The following is a 20,610-nucleotide window of genomic DNA, read 5'->3' as shown; positions in this document are numbered from 1 at the left end:
TTTAAAAAAAATAAAAACATTATTCACTGGAACCTAAAATATTTACGTATAAAATATTATTATGAATTTTACTATATGTAATAATGCATTTTTTGATTTCCTTCGAGGTATTATCTATTTATACTAAGGACTAAGCATATTTTTTTACTGGTTTATGATATTTACAGACATTTGTTATTAAGTTTTAAGTTATATAAGTTGATACGATATGGTGTAAATATATATTATTATTATATTTAAATATAAATAATTTAATAAATATAATATTTTCGGAAAAAACCTATCGCCATACTAAAATTAAAATAAATGACTAACAGCTTTAATAGCTATATCAATAAAAAAAAAACCCATGAAATATATTTATAGTTATATATAGGCTGACACAGACCGTCTCCATTCAGAATCGTTGTCGTAGTCAATGATATATAATTGAATTCAAATTTAACATGCCCAAAAGTGACCCACTCGACACCTAGGTAATATACATCAGAGCAGCACCCACACAAAAATTAATATATAAATATTTTACTACGAGTAACATAATTATTAACACAATTTAATACAAAAAATTTCAATTTTAATGCACATTCTTATTTTGGCTTTTTTATTGGTGAAATCATAAATTATTTCGTTTATGTATAATGCATTTATTTTCGCCAATATACGAAACATTGATGTATAACGTAGGTATAATTATTTATTGTTGTAAAATATTATTTGTGCTTGACCGACATGGGTTGTGATAATAATATTACTATTTATCATAGGTACTCTTCTGCATGATACAAATTCGTAAAAAACTGATTTTTTCAACTATAATAATATAATTTAACTACAGTAATATCGGTATTATATCCGTCGCCGGTCAGTCTGTAATGCAAAAGAATAAAAGTCGTCGCCCGACTCTATTTCCGCGCCAATCGATTCTCAATCAAACTGTTTTCGCGATGCCGTTGCGTTGTGTGTTATTCAGTGCAACAGCATTTCGACGAAGCGATTATTATTGTTTAATATACGGGCATGCGTTTATTTGCGAGCCTCGTCACTCCCGACTGGACGTAATGCGTCATCCGTTTGCCGGGGATTAAGATCCGCACATATAATATCACCTTTATGTATGTTATTAATTGTTGTATACTAGCTGTGCTCTAAAGGAAACTACAAACAAAAGTATTATCTGAGCTGCAACCCGACCTGTTGTTTACGATAACGGAGACCGCTGAATTCTGGCCTGATAACCTTTTCGCCGTAGGTGAGTTTGTGGCTCGAGTAGCTGTTGATGTTATAGTTGTAACGTTCAAATAAGCTGCACGAAAACGCCGGTTTTATCAAAAACGTTTATCGCTACTGTAGTTATTATATTCAAAATTACGTTTTATGGTATTTAAGACTAGTTTATTTTATTTTATTCAACAATTACACTGTCAGTCCGAACTCAGCTTTGTATTTACTTGTATCATAATGGTGCAGTTTGTTAATACCTAGTTAAAAAACGAAGTCACTTATTATCTACGAAGGCTACAAATTCCATTTTCATTAAACACTAAAAGACGATGTACAGCGGTGGCCTTGCTATGCCAAAAATTGTAAGTGCTTTTTAAAATTATCTCCTTAAAATATAATAGTTGAAAGTAACGTTGATCATAAATTCATAACCACAGTAAAAACCGACATAAACGATCTAAATTCGCAAATTTTCAGTAGTTCTCTAAATAGAAAAGTATTAGAAAATATTTATTGCAAACTGGCTAAACTTATTCGCTTAAAATTGAAACAAGGTGATATACTGACTTTGACAACCATTGATTTATCATTAATTCGACACAATATTAATTTTGCACGTTTATCTGAAGGGATGCACATTCTGCCAAAGTTGAACTGAGGAAATATATTTTTCTTTGAAGACCGTGGAAATTGGTGAATAATTGTTGCTTGTAAACGACAATATAACATCTATAATCTACAAATAAAAGGATGTAAATTTAAATTAGGGCAATGTTGGCGAAGGAAAATTCAAAGTTTAGGTTAGTCACTAACAATTTTAGTACTCAATCTAGCATACATAATATAATTGTTATTAATTAATATATTTTATATTGGATTCTCACAAAGTCATTGATTGTATCACTAAATATGTTAGGTATATCAATAATAGTTATATTATCTGACTGAGATAATTCTGACCGTAATATTTTACTCGGATTCGCATTAGGTTATTCTTGTACTTTTATTTTACATACTACATTAGAATCCGAGTCAAATCTTGTTAAAATGTTGGTGTAACGAGTTAAATAACGAATTTTAGAAAAATTAATATGAAATATTATTGTGGACTATCGTCGTTTATTATATATTATATATTAAATTAATTATTGTTTCAAAATATAATGAACGCATTTGTAAAATCTTAGTTAAACTTTGGTCAAACAGTCGCGCTAGTCCGTTGATTTTTAGGGTACACCTATTTATATTAAATATATAAAATCGTCCCCCTCTAAATATGTCTCTGACTCCAACCATATAGGTAATACATAAATAAACTACTATATCATTATATCAACTGTCGTGTCTCATAAATGATGATGTTAGTTCTGCAGGGTGCGAGTGGCATAATTATTATCGCCGGTATACTCGTATATGTGTGTGTGAATGTGATACATATTATGGCAGATGTCGTCGTCAATCGTTTATTTGGAACTTTGCGCTATAAAAGGATTTGGTCGTCGGCCTATCGACAAACGAAAGGCAAACGGCAGAGAGCAAATATAAAAGTAATAATCGCCTGGTGATATAATATATATATATATAAATTTGTATGTGTGTATATGCGTATGTGTACGTTATACAATTGTACATGGTGCAGTACGAGTGAGTTTTTACAAATGTCCAAAATCGAAATGGTATGCACCCCAGTGCGGGCGGAGGATCGCGAAACGGGATTATTATTATTACCGGCGTGTATATATGTGGCGTTGTGTTGCCGGAGCCCTTTGAACTCCGCGTAAAAAAGACCCCTTCGTCAGCGTACATATAGTCGGCGGATTTTCGTTTTTTATTTATTTTTTTTTTACTTATAGTCCGCTCAACCGTATACGCGCGCCCGCGTATTCATCAATCCTACTGTGCAACCGTCGAATATCGATTCGTCGTTTCCTTTATTACAATTAGCTACAAAATATTTTGACCCGACTGATGTTGAAAAAAAAAATTCGTCATCCGCCGCAAACGCGTAGTATAACTGGCTTTACGTATTATACATATATACCGAGAGACAGAGACATAGACATAGTGTGGAAGAGAGAAAGAGAGAGAGAAAAAGAGATATATACTTATTGCCTATATGGCTATATGTGTTGTATGAGTGTGAAGCAAGATAATTATTTTTCTGTTTTCTCAAAAATCAGCAACCGATATTTGATAATGTCAAACGCGCGTCAGATGATTAATTAATCGCATTTTATATTATAATCTTTTTAAATGCATACATGTGGATTTTATTATAAGTGTTTTACTAATCTTACGAAAAATCCCTTTAATTGTCTTATACCCTTCATTTCATACTAAATATGTATATTAACATATCTCTCAGTTTCAAACTGTATGATACAACCGATTTGTGTTTATCGCTACGGTATTAACAGGTACAAGCTACAGAGTCATACACTGTTCGAATACTGCAGGTCGACTTGAACTGGTCAAATGGAATTGTGTATAAATCACACAATAGAATAGAATTCAAAAAACTCGCAAACAAACCGTATTGCAATTTTATTTAAGTACAATGAATTCCAGAGGTGTATATACGTTATTGTGTGCTTATTTCCGTTTCATGTCTCGCGTTTCTAAAATTTTATATTACGTAATTCGTTGTTGGAATATTAACTGATTTAATTTTATATAGTAAACGATATTCTTATGTACTTACTATCAAAGTTCACTGTGTAAATTGTGTAAATAACCTCAGTCGGGAGAGCTCGTCCTATCGTGTTCATTCTGGAATGTAACAACTGTACCGGGTTCACACACACACACACACACACACACAAACACACACACACACACATAAAATACACATTTATACGTGTACGTGAATACACGCGATTTGGGTGCGAAAGTTTTGTCTTTATTGTTACTACTACGCATCTCCTCCTCTACTCATCGTTTACACACACACACACGTATATATGTATACATGCGGGACTCGTCGATATGGCCGGGAAAATCTGAACTCAAACAACCAAAGGAACTGTTACACTGTGTATAACCTTGTTTGCTCTCTCTCACTCATTCTCTCTCTCTCTTTCTCTTTCTCTACCGGCAAATGTTACGCACAAATACGTGCGTTACGAGCCCTAACTAGATATGAATAAACAATATTTGTATATATACGAGGCTAACACGCTGCATCACGCATTTCGGGTGTTGTTGTTTCTTCTTCTGCGTGTATAATATATTATGCGTTCAAAATATACTATATACATATATATATATATGTACTCCGGTCCTACCCTATATTGCATACATATAATATGTGATGACATTATATTGTATACTAAATAAAACATAGCGTTTTTAAAAAATAAAAAGATAGGCGTTTACGACAACGGAGATGATTATTATTTCTAACAAAATCATAAAACGCTTGAAACGTCTTGAAACTTATATCAAATATACCAAAAGGTTTGGTATAGTTTAAATTGCGATATTTTTACAACGAAAAAAAAAGGTAGACAAGTGGGAACCGCTTTGCTGTACAGTAGGTGTTGAGAGGACCACTGAAAGTGTTACTGATTTGTTAAATTTTAAATCAGTGATATTATATCATTGTACACGATAAACGATTTTGTACGCTGACGATCTCTGTCAGCCCAAATCACCAGTTTATTTCATGTTATGTTTTTCGATATTACTAACAATATTAGTAAATACAGTCGGTTAAATTAATTTTTCTCCAAAAACATTACATTTAATATGTTAATAATATTTAATAATCTTAATAATATGCACTTATTACTTATATAGTATAATATTATTATTGTTGATAATTTTTGAGTCAACATATCATATTACCGTAGAACAGTATCTTAAAATTATTTAGAAAATGTCACTGTGTACGTATAGTAAAAAGTGAAATATTGTAACATACGTAAAAGTTGTAAATCTTTATAAATAATTGTTTTCAATTATAACAAAATAATGAACAACGTATATCATTGTTAAATTATGTAATTTTGTCCAAATTTGAATTTAAAATGCATATACAAATTGTGTTAAAGTATTTTTAATATTTTTATATAGATAGAAGAACAAAATATGTAGAGTTTTGTGTTAAGTTTTCAATAATTTTGACTCGACGAATAATTCTTTAATGATATTTAAAAAAAAAACTAAAATAAACTCGAAAACTTCAATTATCTATAAATAGTTTACAAAGAATCAAAATATTTTGAAAATTCTATCACGTATAGAAAATATTGTAAATATTTGGTGAAAATTTAAATTATTTACGGTTATTGGTAACTAATATAAACAAAAATCGTTTAAGTATAAATAGTTATTTTATCTATATTTTTCCGGTAGAAATGTTATTATTAATATAGGTGATACTACTGATACTATATATCTAACTTATACAGAACCTATTAATTTTTTATAAATTAGATATGATATCGTCAACATTTTAACTTCAAACGCTTATACAATTTGTTGGTGAATTTGTGCTCATGTATTTTTTGTTTCAACTAATATCAACTTGTGAGTAATCTTGTATTAAAATTCCAAAATTTTTGACAACATAACAATTTTTGATTGACATTAAAAAAAAAAAAAAAAACTAAAGAAAGTTGAACATTTTAATTGCATATAAATATCTCTGAAAGAGTCAAAATATTTATATTATAATATTATAATTTTATTTTGAAAAGTACTGTACTGAGTATTTTTACTTTAACCTCCCAAAATACCAACTAGATCCAATTTTCTTACAGAAACCACCGTCAAAGTTTGAAATTACAGCATTTTACCGCTTCAAAAAATGATGACTAATACACAAAAATATATAATTTTAATAGATAAATATTATGATGAATATTTAGCTAGCTGACGGTAATTTTTTTTAGTCGACTAAATATATAAATAATTAATAACAATATATTTTATATTTAAAATTATATACATTATTTTTAAGTAATTATACAATTTTCTGGTTCCGATACAAAAACTTTTAAGAAGTGTGTGATTTTTGGATTAAACGATTATAGTGTAAAATGTATATAACATACATATTCAACTATTTAGCTGTCAATCACAGCCACCAATAAATAATAATCGCTATCCGATATATATTAATATAGAACTAGCTATAGGTAAATCAATGGTGAGTGCGTAATTATTCTGTAAATATTACAGAAAACATAAACTATGATTAACTTTGTTTATTTCGTGTGTTATTTGTATTGTTTTATGGACCACTTGTCTGTTGTTTTATTTTTTTTATTGATTAATTAATTTCAATAGCAACAGCTGGGTTATTAGTGTATCTATAAGTATTTGGTGACTTACTCAGTAATGATGAAGATACATTCAAAATCTACTGGCTATTATAAATACACTATAAAGCATAACGATTTCTTTGATTTTTTTTTTTAATTAAAATTAATTAATCCTTTAATCTTATCTTGTTATAAATTATAATCTGTTCAAATTAATAATAATTTATTTTTCAAGTATTTTTAAGTCATACCTTAGACGTGTCTAATTGATATGCTATCTGTGTGTAAATCGGCTAATCCACCCAGGACTACACAATATATTACACGACATATGCAATTTTATTACCACAATCAATGTACCCTCACCGTAAACACTTATTTCTTCGTCCGTCATATTCACATCAGTAAACTCGGACTGTCTCATATATCTAATAATATAATATCGAACATCTAAAAGCTGCTGTGTGACAGGTGACGACCATACGACCAGTGTGTGGGGTGCGTAGCGGGGTATGGGTCGATCGACCCGCGATATGTTTTAGTCATAATATAATAAAAAACCGCACCGGCGTATGTATTATGTTATATGCGTACACCTGAACTCGGGCTGTACAGATTCATCGTAGTAAATTGAAATAGATATATCATATTGTATACACTGGTAACTGTTTTGTGGTATATAATATTATACGCATCTCGTATTATATATTATTATAATGAAATATATTATATATATTATGTATGTATGTGTATTATTGTGTATAGGTACATCGGTTTATCGAACTTTGTATCGATATCGCGCGGTCGCCATGGGCAGACGTAATAGTACGAATACGAATACGAATAATAATAATAATAATATGTAAGCACGTGGGACTTATAACGAGATTACGCGCGCGCTGGGTGAAGGGTGCGGCGACCCTTCCGGGCCCGACTAACGCGCGCGACATACGCGAGTCGCCGACGCCGCCGTGTAATCCTATTGTCTATACATAATATTATACACAGTAGTCGAGCACAGACACATTCACAAATACACACACACACACACACACACACACACACACGTGCAAATATATATGTGTATTGTATAGACTATACCGCGATGGTATTATGCATATGATATTGTGTGTGTGTGTGTGTGTGTGTGTTATATGCTCGTCACTATATAAAATACATACGTCATGTGTATATTGTATAATATGTATGTACATGGCATTTATAGCGAGAGGACGTTTAAACCGGTAGCCAAATAACATGTGTGTCGCGCAGCAGAGGCAGTGGACAGGGATGATAATATAAATAATACATACATATATATATATGATAAAAACAGAATACGCCGCATTATTATCGTGTTTAACAGCTATAATTGTTTCTGCCGCAACGGAGGCGTAATATTGTAGACCATGGCGAGGGTAACTATATACCAAAATGTTATAGTTATAGGGGATGTATGGGCTTACCGGTGATATTTTTCATTTTATTGTTGTTATTTTGATTTGACGCAAAGTGGAATTTAAAAAATAAAAAGCCGTAATCTATTAATATATAACATGGAAAAAAACAATGAATTAAAATAAAAATATTGCATTTTGAAAAACATAGCGATGATAGTATACAATTTAGGCATGTACAAAAATATATACTGAAATGAGTACCTAAGTCAAATGATGAGTTTGTAGATATAAAATAAATAATAACAGGCTTAATATTTTAAAAAGACAGCCAAGAGAAGAAGCTGCAACCATTTACAAGATACGTCGCGCGTCGTATATTATTTTATAATACATATAAGCAACAACTTCGATAATAAAACGTATCGTATATTATTGTGTTAATTATAACTGGATAATCATTTAATCAAATGGTTTAGTAATAAATTACTATAATTAAAGGAGAACAATTATACCATAAACAGAAAATGCTAATATAATTATTTAGAAAAAAAATGTTGTGTTTAGTAAGGTTATTTTTTTGAATTATAACAAAATCATAAAATTTGATTTTGTATAAAAATGTCCGTTTTTTTCTAATTTATTTTTGTTGTTTTCTTGATTATCAAAAGTAGTTCCGATCACTAGGTATGTATAAGTATTACGAATGAAAAACCTAATTTAGGTACGCGGTACCTATTATAGTATATTTGAAAGTATTCGTATAAGTTTTTTGAACACTATAGATATCTATGATATTAGATTTGGTGAATCATTAGAAAATTAGAAATTTTGAAAGAAATCGAAAGATAAAAGTATTTTCAAAAATACCATGAAACTATTGGAAACGCGACTACTTAATATTATATTTACACAGTGAGTAGGTAGATAAATTATAGCTAAAGGTGAAAAAGGTGTTATATAATATTATTGTGTATTGTCGGTAAGTTTCAATAATTCTTCGTATCGAAAGAGATAGGTATAGTTGTAGAGATCATCCCATGGCGAGTTTTTAAAAAAATTTTCATTTTTAATTTTTTTATTTAATTTTTATTGTGTTTCTGATGATTTATGGGCAGTGTTTATATTTTGTAGAAAATAATGTGTCTTACGCGTGTCACGCTGTTCCAGGGCAAACAAATAAAACCAGAAACCTATTATATAAGTAAACGCGGCGTGTGGTCGTGATTGAATGGTTTTTACTTTTTAACCGAAAAGACCCTGAAGCAAGGCGCAATTGAATATGGATACATAGCTGTTATATACCTATTATTTAAAATAATTACGTAACTCTACTTCATGGTGGTTAGATACTTTTGCAGAAGATTTTGCGACCATGCTTTTTCATCAGGTTATAGGCTTGTGTATGACGACGTTGTATACATTTTCATTCAAAATACTATATAATATAATATGTACTAATATATTATATTGCCTATTAAACATAATTTAATATTAAAAAATGTTTTAAAAATAATTTTTGTAAATGGATGGACACCCCTAAGATCTCTTAGATATTTGCCTAGATGAGCCCTTCCTATTTAGGCTATTTTAAATATACTCGTAAGTTTTGAATGTACGCTGAAGTACTTATATGAAAATAATTATAATAGTAGTATAGATATTGTGTTGTGAATTGTAATATTTTTCCATGTATACTTTTAATCAGAAACGCTATTTTAGTATATACAGAATTATGGAGAGATCCATAATATACATTACAAATTTAAAACGGTATGAAAGACTCATGTTATTTTATTATTTTAAACGTGAAATCATGTTTCTCGTCTGTTTTACGTATATATTTATTGCAGTGGAGTCCTTCGACAAGTTCCTCGATACAAACTTAGTACATTTTACATTTTACCTATACATCAAGCCAGTGGTGTGTTGAACTACTTTTACTTAAGGAACGAAGATTCTTATATACCACCCATAACCACCCGTTTTATTAAATATTCCTATACATACTTAATTTGGATTATTGTTACCCTCTTTTTTTATACTGCATTAATATTAAAATCCTATACAAATTTAGAAAAGTAGTATTTTCAATTTCTTTCTTGATGATTGATCATCACTTATATTAAACAGTTTTGATCAATGTTACGGATATAAATAAATTTAATTCGTTGAATAATAATGATAATTGCCTCATTGTACTTTATTATAATATAATATTTTACTCAAGACAAGTCTCATTATTTTTAACATCAATTAAAATAAACTATTATTATTAACCACCCACCCTTAAAATATTGATGGAGCGGCTACTCCTTAGAAACATTGTCAATACGCCACTGCACCAAACATAATATTACTAAATTGTATGTTGCAAGACAAACAATCAAACATATATTATTCAGGGGTTCTAGTTATTATTCAATTTTAGTTTTTAAGAATATTTGGAATTATTCAGACTTTTTGTAGATAGGTACATAGTATTTACATACACATCATGTACATACATTTTAGTACATTATATAAATATGAGATATAGATATTTTGTATCATGCTTTATTATGTATTATATACACACGTAAATCTAAAAAATTATTGTAATAATATGCAATATTATTATATTATTATTATTACAGTATTTGTAGATTTCTAAAAATCTAAGACGTAGTGAAGCTTTGGCAAAATAGTTGCGTTATGCGCAATTTTATACAAATGTTCTTGGAATTATTATTGTTTTATATTTTCTACTTATTAGATTATGTGCACGTATTATATATATTTGGCCATTGGTAGGGAGAGAGGAACCGAATTTCCGACCTCCGGATTCCTAGAGAAGTCATGTGTAGGTATAAGCGGTCGAGAGGGCGGGGTTCGGTGGATTGTTTTTTTTTTTAAATTTTCCAAATAAAACCATCGAAGTGGGAGTGGCCATCGTCCGGTGACAAAGTTACCGTGGTAACGACACGATGACTCTGTACAGACACCTATATATATATATACCTCGTGGTTGGTATGGAAGGAGGGTGAGAGGGATGGTTCGAGCGTATTCGGTCGTCCGACGCCGTCGGCGGTGGTGTTTGACATGCCAAAAACCGCGACGGCGGTGCAAATGTAAATGAACCACGTCGTCGTGTATCGTCGTCGTGACTCCGCATGCCCTTCGGCCGCTTGTTATGTATATATATATATATATATATATATTATATTTGATTAAAATTCATAATAATATTATAATATATTCGGCGAGCAAACAGCCAAACCTCTGGGCGCGACGGCGATTGGCGTTAGTGAACAGGAAGAGGATGACAAGGGGTCGGGGAAATTGCGGTTTTTTAGTTTTATTGTTTTTATACGCACGACCGTAATCCCCTCCACTGTCCCCGAACTATCAATCGTTGTGGTAAAGTATATATAGCACCGTTTTTGTTTCCGTTCAAAATTATTTCTCTCTCCACGCATAAAACGCATATATATATATATATGTATTACATTATTATGAATACTACGACGCGGCAGTAAAAAAATAAATATATTTTAATATAAACGACCCTTCCTCCACCAATTTTTTTTGTTGAGAAATTAACGTTTGGTGCGAAAAAAAAGAACAATCGTTATTATTCGCGTAAAGAGAAAATCCTCGGTTTTTTTTTGCCAAAGGAATAATAATTATACGAATAGATTTTAATATTTTATTGATAATTGTGCCTTCGTGTCTGACTTTTTTCATTTTCTTTTTCTTTCAACTACCGAATATATTAAATTATAATTCGCTGTTTTTATTCAAACTATTCAAATAATCGTCGAAATTGTTAGACCGTCGACCAGAATTACTATTGGTTTTCGTTCACAATTTCCGTAAACAACTACAATAATAAAAAAGTAAAATAACATTCGTATTACATAACCTTTTAGTATTATACCTTATTGATCTAACTTGCTATTATATAAGATTATAACATTGATAGACATTGTCATACCTAAAAAATTAAATCCATATGCTGTGATGAACAATTTTTAGTTATAATAATAATAATCTAATACTTATAAACAGCAACAATTAATAGTGGTGATAATTTGTAAATGTATGGAATTTAATTTGCGAATTTTACTGTTGCAATACTTTAAAATTATTATACACGCAGCCTTTGCGGACTCATAATTTGTCGATTGGTCACGACAGTTACTCGGTATTCCCCTCTCAAATGTTTAACTTCCCGGAAATATGTTTAAAAACCATACCAGTATTATATAATTTGTACGTATTCAATGAAAACCATTAACATCAAATGAATTATATGAATAGTCCTTTTTGTCATATGACAAAATATATGATTATCTTTTTTGTTTGGTTTATACATAGAAAATAAGTTGATTATAAGAAATTAATAACACTTTGGTAAATAGTAAATAATACTATATCTATAGACTATATTTAATAACTTGACCATTTTAAATCATCAAATTAATAAAGTAATTTATAATAATTAAATATAATAAAGTATTTAATTAATATCGCTACAGTTAAATCGTAAATATCAACTTACTCGTAAGTTTACTTAATACTTATATTAATTTTCTATATATTTTCCAGTTAAATAAGAAGTTTAAGAACTATTCAAGCCTGTTAAAAATTAATAAATAGAATATATATTATATAAAAAAACCCGAAGTAATTGAGCGTATATAATATAAAGTATTTGAATATTTTTTATTCAAAATATATTCTATAATATACAAAAGTTGTAAAAATTATGTTTCAATGTTAAGAAATATAAGAATTTATTGATTACATTTTTCACGAGTTATGGTATAAAAAGCTTATACAAAGTTGGAAAATGATTTCTTTTTCTAAAATGCTTAATTTTTATATTTATAAGCATCAAGTTACATAATTGTAATATATTAATTAAAATGTTGTACTCGTTTAGATAAGTGGAATTTTATTCGAAATTGAAATTATTAAATAATAATATAATAGTATAATACTTCATTAAATTGAGTGTGTTTGCTGCTTATATTAAATTCATGTGGCAAAAATGTGAAATCTAAATTGATACAATTATAAATAAAATGTAGATATTTTTGTACCAACTCAGGTCGGCAGGATTCATAATAGAATAAATGTTTGTATTTTTTTTTGTATTCTTTAAATAACTAATATGAAACAAATAATTATTTATTTATTACAATTTTTGCGATTGTCAGTCCGCTTAGGGAATTTGATCATAATATATAGGACATATTATTTAATGATGTTCATTAATTTCTTGTAGAATAAATAAATAAAAAATAACCGTTTTATAAAGTACTATATGTGAACAAAATTTGTTAAATTACATATTTACACATTAAGAGCAAACACTCCATTCGTAATTTTAGATTGACATACAATAACAAAATAGACATAATATATTTTGCTTCACATAAAATATAAAACACTATCTTACACCGTTAAATTGTAGGGAAAGATGAAGATAAATTTTACACGTATTCAAGTATTATACATTTATTTGGAGTTTTTTTTTTAATATAATTTTGACCATATAAATTAACTATTCAGACACTCAAGAATATTAAAAAAATAAAAACCGGTTTTATATTTTTTTGAGAAAAGTTGTAAACAGTGGTTGATAGTAACATTATATTATAATGTAGTACATTTTCACTTGAATATTTTTTTCAATATTATTATATTATGTAGAATTAATAATTAAAACATTAGTAATGTTTATATGAAGCTAACATTTGCTTATATTAAAATGATAATAATAATTTAACTACAAAGAATAATGAGTAATAAAATTTCTAAATTTTTAAGTATCATAAGACTCACGAGTTATTTTTAAAAATGATTATGCTTATCAACTTATTATTTACTAAAAAAAGTTTACTGTTCATATTTATCTAAGCTTTAAAAGAAAGACGAAAAAAATCTTTTTTGGATAAACTTTAATTATTGTAATTCACGGTTTTAGTACCTAAGTACTTAACTCTTAGTATAGGTGCTCGTAATATTAATCTATTAGTAATGGAATACGAATTATTGGGAATTACCAATTTTATTACTGATATTTGAAATACATATTTTTCTATAACTTCATGATTAAATATATTACTTAAAATTTGAATTAAATATTTAAAAAAAAATAGGGAGAGATAAAATCTTATGATTTAGTATAAAATAATCGAGGCTTTCGTAAGAGAACTGACTGTATACTTTGATCATCTGAAAAAAAATCAAATAGGTAAACGTAGCAGGTGTGATATTTTTATGGGAATTAATATAAATACGATATTATTATATCAATATTATCACCGCAGTGTCGCACATAACGAATCGTTGCAACACAGAATATTCTATAATTTTAATAGACATTTATTAGGTGTTTGATATTAATCATATACGAGTGTTATTGTAAACAATGAATTTTTATCATTTGTTTTACTTTGAGATCTTTATTTGGATATTTTAATTTTGAGGCAAGTTACGAATATTTAAATTAAAAACAAATTTACAACTTTAAATTGCTTATAGTTTGTTTTAAAATTAATAGATGTCTAAAAAGTCTATATGGTACCATGGCTTATCATATAATGCAGTACTTCTTAATTCGAGGGTCACCAATTAATTAATTATAGTTCCCAACATATTTTTGAAATCAATAAAAATAATTAATAATCTTAATAATAAATAAATATATCATGTTAATATTATATTATGTCTAAATGCAAAACATATAGTATTGTAAATTTGTAACATACGAATAGTTTTGTGCAATAGACAAATTTGTTATTTTGAAAAAATTCATGATTTTATTTTATATTAAAATTATTGTTGATTGTGATATTTAATATTTTGACTTGTACGCATGGTTCCTTTTCTTATGACTAAAGATTTATTTTAGTATTTTAACAGATTTTGAAAGAATTTTTATAAATTGTAATTTGATACAACATCATTATTTGTTCGCATGACAGTAGCATAATCACTGATAATTGTGAATTTATCAGTTAAATAGTTCGTAAACTTAATATTCTTTTCCATATAATTAAAAAAAAAAAACATCACATTTACATTTTATTATAGTAACTTTCCACGCACGTGCAAATTCGAAAAAGAGAAATGGGTGGTAGTACGCTAGACATACTCTACAACTATCGAGTAATAAGATATTGAAAAAAGACTTATAAAGTCATTTCAGTGAAAATTAATGAAAAAATATTTTAACATACTATTATTTCATAACAATAATAAATGAAAAATATTATACACTTAAATTATAATGAGTAACTTAAAATATCTATTTTCAAATTATTGTTTTAATCGTATGCACATATGATAAATACACTCAACATTGAATCTCATACATTTTTGTACTTTTTACTTCTGAATTATATACAACTATATGTAGCAAACAGTAATGTAATGGTAACGTTGCATACAAAATTATGCGGAATCGTGCGACGTGTCTGTATATTAGCAGTTATTAAAATCTTCACGAGTCCATAATAATTTGCAGAAACATTCTCTACTGCACCGATTCTGTGGCTTAGCTGTTAATAAGATTACGGTGAAACATTACTATATTATGTATATATACATTCCATATGTAGTTATACGCATCGGGGTTGCTAACGACGATATATTTATTAGAAATACGTGCCATTTGCCGGATTGTCATTTGTCGCTAACATATAGATTCGTTTATATATATGTTTCAATTACGATACGACGTGATTGCCGCTATATGTACAATGTACATATTATAAAGTTGTATATCTTTATTATACGTGGCGGCACCTCGGCGAATGGGTTGAAAAACGCGCAGGGCACCGAAAACAAACCGAAAACCTGCGGTGTAATTGGTATTCCCAAATGACTGTAATGTACATAATAATTTAATACATTCGAATGCTGAGTATACGGACTACGCGTATATAGACTGTAGGTATAGTAAATACAATATTATATATTATGTGCATATTAGGGTGTGGGTTCCGGACGACGTGTGCGTTATATATATTTAGCGATCGACCCCACAGACAAAATGTATGTATACATATATACGGGACAGGGAGAGCGCAATCATGGTGTTTCGATTGACCCCGCGGTCACACTCTTTCATTAGCTTCGGCGGGTTGATTATATTATATGGAGTAGGATCATCATTTCGTCAATTTTTACAGATCGACCACTTGTCGTTCTTGCACCATATACCTACCGTAATAATTGGCGTATGTATACATGACCACTAGAAACCGTAGTAGAACGTATAATGTACGATTGTAATATTTTGATAAATTTATAGAGACTATAGGTATGAGTATTATATGCACGGTACTCGGAGTAAACACACGTAGTAATAGCTATATCGAGAATTAATATGTGTCACGACTTTTCTAGAAATATGCATAGATCGCGAGGGAAATAAAATTAGTAGCATATAATAATCATTTCGATACGATCATTGAATAGTGCAAGCTGATTCGTCTCAGGCTATATAATATATATATATATATTATGTAGATAGTAAAGGTGCTAAATTGGATGTGGGAAAAACTAAATTGCAAAATCACGAAATAATACTTATTTATTTATTCTATCTGAGGTATCGGGTCTCAAATGATTTATCATTCCGTAATATATGCTAGTATATGCCACCCAACTTGACGAGTATGCCTACTAGTTATACTGTTTTATAGCTTCTCTCGCTGCCGCACGCATGAATTGATATTAGGTATATTTTTAAACTTCGAGGCTGACCAACCGGTAGTACTTGTAAACAAAGTAAACTTAGTAGACAAAATAATATCGTCGAATGGCTCATTTCGTTTCAAAACGTATTCAACAATGTGACGTAGTATGCAATTATTTATACTGCGAGTATATACAGAGTGATTCGCCAAGTACACTCTCTTCCTTTTATCTCTTTAATGAAACAGTAATTCAAAATTCAATTTTTGGAATTTTTAAATATCATTTATGATTTTTGTACTACTTAAGGTAAAAATATAAACTTAAGTTTTTTTAAATGAGAACTCTTTTCTACTGTAAATTATTTAATGGATATTTTTTCTGAAAATGTTTACGTATTAAAAATCAAAATCAAAACTCGATTAATTTTGAGTTACTGAATTTAGTAAATAATAAGGCTATTAGATTCATGATAACGGATTTGAAAGATATGGGGGCTATAGCGATTTCAATATTTTAATAATTAATATTAATCTACCTATCAACACTTATAATTCATAGAAATGGTCAAAGTATAATAATTACTAGATCTAATATTACATATATATTTTTTATTTTTGCAGTAAAATCATTTTTAAGGACTATTATCCTTAATATAAGCATTTCAATAACTGATAAACTATTAAATCGTATTTTAAATTAGGTACATCAAAATTAAAAAATTAAAATTATCTGCTAAATAATATTTACAGTAAAAAATTAAAAAATCCTCAAGTATTTTAAAATACGGTGTTTAAGTATATTTAAAAATTCTAAAAATCAGAATTGAATAAATTCAATATCAGATGAAAAAATTGGGCTGATCGTGCTCGATGAATCACTCTGTATCAGCACACGGAGCGCGTATTTACAATTTAATAGAATATAAATTATACTCTTATACAACCGTCTATGTTCTGCGTGTCGAAAATGAAATATAATGTATACGGTAAACGCGTACCCGTGTCATAGTCATACTATTATAGATGTATATACGAAGAAGTTTTTACGACGTTAAACGCGAAATAAGAATATATATATATATATATAGGTACTTTGGTCGGGCACACACGCGGCAATAAAAATTGAAAAAAAAAAACCACCTAACCTCGATTTCGGACTTGGATTATGCGCGCACGGTAGCCAGACTCGCAATAACCACTAAAATAAATACGCGTATATTAAAGTATAATAAGTACCAATAATATTTTTTATATAGCGTTCACATCGATCGGAGATTTATATTATAATTTTATTTCTGTGTCGTTTTTGCGCGCGTGACGCATTGCAATGCGCGTGGGAACGTATATTTTTTGACGATTGCATAATAATATAATATTCTATTCTGTGTAGACTCCGCGGGCGATCTCTTGCTGTGTGCCCAGAGGAGTCGCGTGCGAGAGACGTACACTCCACAGTCGGCGGCCAACACACGTCGTATAAAGTCGCCGTCGTCGTCGGCAGTGTCCTTTGCGCGCGCGCATATAACGCGATCATTCCAGTCCGCTGACAGTTTCCCAGTGCGGTGACATCCATCACACACACACACACACACACACACACACACACACACACACACACACACACACTATACGCATAATATTTAGATGTGTGTGCGCGCGTTATATATATTCAGTGGACAGTGCAGGGAGAGGGTGGAGAAAAAAAAGAGACTTTCCACCTGACCAGAGTCTTTCGACGTGCGCTTCCCGGATCGAATGGACACGTGCGCCACGCAATCGCCGCCGTGTATTATAATATGCTATGTATAATAATAATATAACGGGAGTTGCAAGAGTTACAATAATAATATGACGATAAAATAATAATACGCGCGTGATAAATTTTTATTCTCTTCAAAAGGCACGTCACAATAATGCCGTAATTTGTACAATGTATGTATAAATATACGAGAAGATTAATGCAGTATTATGATATAATCTGCTAATCTTTTACACACCGTCCCGCTCACCCCAATTCATATACGTGCCTACCGTACGATTAATGTAACTATAACGCACATCATCGAATCATTTGTACTGCAGCAATAAACGAAACTTATAAACCGCATAATTATGTATATACACCTATATAAAATTTAAAATTTTGATATAGTGACTTTAAACTGCTTTTACAAGCATAACGTTATTTACAAACTTCAAGCTCTCAATAATCAAAATATTTTATTATAAAATAAATCTCGAATTTATCCGAACCAAGCATAATATACACACTAAACAATATAATTGATAATATGGTATGAACCGAAACAAAAAAAAGGCAAGCAAGTGGGTAACCTTCTGCTGTATATTAGTATATTAGATGTCGAGTGGATTACTATAATGGGCGTGTTAATGATATATAATTGTATACGAAAAACGATTTTGAGCGGAGACAGTCTATATCTGCAGGTGTCAGTTTATATCACTAAGTATATTACGTGATATGTATTTTTGATATAGCTATTTATAAGTCATTTATTTTAATATTAGTATGGCGGTAGGTTGATATAATTTTTTCCAAAAATATTGTATTTATTAAATTATTAGTATTTAAATATAATAATAATATATATTTATACCATATTGTATCAACTTATATAATTTAAAAATTAATAATATATATCTTTAATTACCGTAAACCACTAAAAAGATGCATAATATAAATAGATAATATCTCGAAGGAAATAAAAAATGTCATTGCGTATGCGTATAGTAAAGTTCATAATAATATAATATACGTAAATGTTATAGTTTCATATTCATATAATATATTATATATGAAATATGAATGTTATTAAATCATAACTAAATAATTATCATTAATAGAATATCGTTATTGATCTTTGAATAAGTAATTTTGTTTAAATTTGAACTTAAGATGTCTATACAAATAATTTCTTTTATATATATTTTTATTTTGTATGGATTTGGCATAAAGTTTTTTTTTTTGAGAAATCTTGTGTTCAATTTTCAAAACTGAGATGTAGTTTGTATGAATTTATAATTATGATACCTATAGTTTGATATTTTGACGCACATTTTGTCAAAATTCTTAATTTTAATGTGTATATAAAAAAAATTGTGCCTATATGTATTATGTTTTATTATGGCTAATATTTGTATATAAATATAAGAACAACTTCTGTAGGATTTTGTATTAAACTAAAACAAATAAAACTAATAAACATTTTGTCAAAAATTGAATTTGTCTAAAGATGTTCCGATTTTAAAAAAGTACTATGAACTTATTTACCTACTTTTAGTTTGGGGGTCAAACTACCAACTAATAATCTATTATTTTATGAGAAACAACCCCCATTTTTAAAAATCAAAGTATTTTTACTACCCTAAAAGATGATGATAGGCAGAAAAAAACACACATAACTGTGTCAATCATTTATCACTTCACTGACCTCTCTGAATCTAAAGTAACTAAATACTAAATACTATAGCAATGTGTTTTTTTTATAAAACAATTTCCTTTCTCTCCTAATCAAAATTACTTTTTCACAATGTATAGGATAGTTTAAGTAAACCTTATTACGAATATGATTTGTAATAATATTTACCTTCATCTTTAATTAGGTATAGTTATATTTTTAATTTGTATTCTCTTTATTTAAATAGTATAGATACTAGATACACTTTACGAATCTACGATGGTAAAATTATAAATTTTAAAGTAAAGTACTAATTTAAAAATTGAACATGGACACGTAACATTTGAGCTGTATTATTAAAAAGTAACTATAAAGACTGTGGTTTTTAAATTAATTAATTTTTCTGTTGTATGTTTGTTATTAAAGATAAACTACCGAAAACATTGATAATTGAGTTGAAACGATTTAAGTCAGTGGCTTATTTAAAATAAAATTTTTTTTTATAAGTTCCTTTTTGTTTTTGTTTTTAACTACATGGAACTTTTAGAGTATTTCTCTTGTAGTCTTGTCTGAATTAATTTTACAACAATTTTTAAAATCAGAGTG

The 20,610-nt window shown here is 28.8% G+C and overlaps 1 protein-coding gene across 1 annotated transcript in view; it reads left to right on the top strand.

Annotated features, from left to right (window-relative positions):
• Positions 1 to 1,463: 1,463 nt before the first annotated feature.
• The window catches only part of LOC132917748 (LIM/homeobox protein Awh), a 79,522-nt gene continuing 60,375 nt past the window's right edge, over positions 1,464 to 20,610 (top strand). The window contains exon 1 of the mRNA XM_060978629.1: positions 1,464 to 1,586. Coding sequence (XP_060834612.1) covers positions 1,554 to 1,586 — 33 coding nt within the window. The 5' untranslated portion in view covers positions 1,464 to 1,553. The remainder of the gene's footprint in view (positions 1,587 to 20,610) is intronic.

Source organism: Rhopalosiphum padi, chromosome 1 (genome assembly GCF_020882245.1).
Source record: "Rhopalosiphum padi isolate XX-2018 chromosome 1, ASM2088224v1, whole genome shotgun sequence".
Lineage (NCBI taxonomy): Eukaryota > Metazoa > Arthropoda > Insecta > Hemiptera > Aphididae > Rhopalosiphum > Rhopalosiphum padi.
The sequence above is the reverse complement of the archived record's forward strand: the minus strand, read 5'-3'. Positions and strand labels throughout refer to the sequence as shown.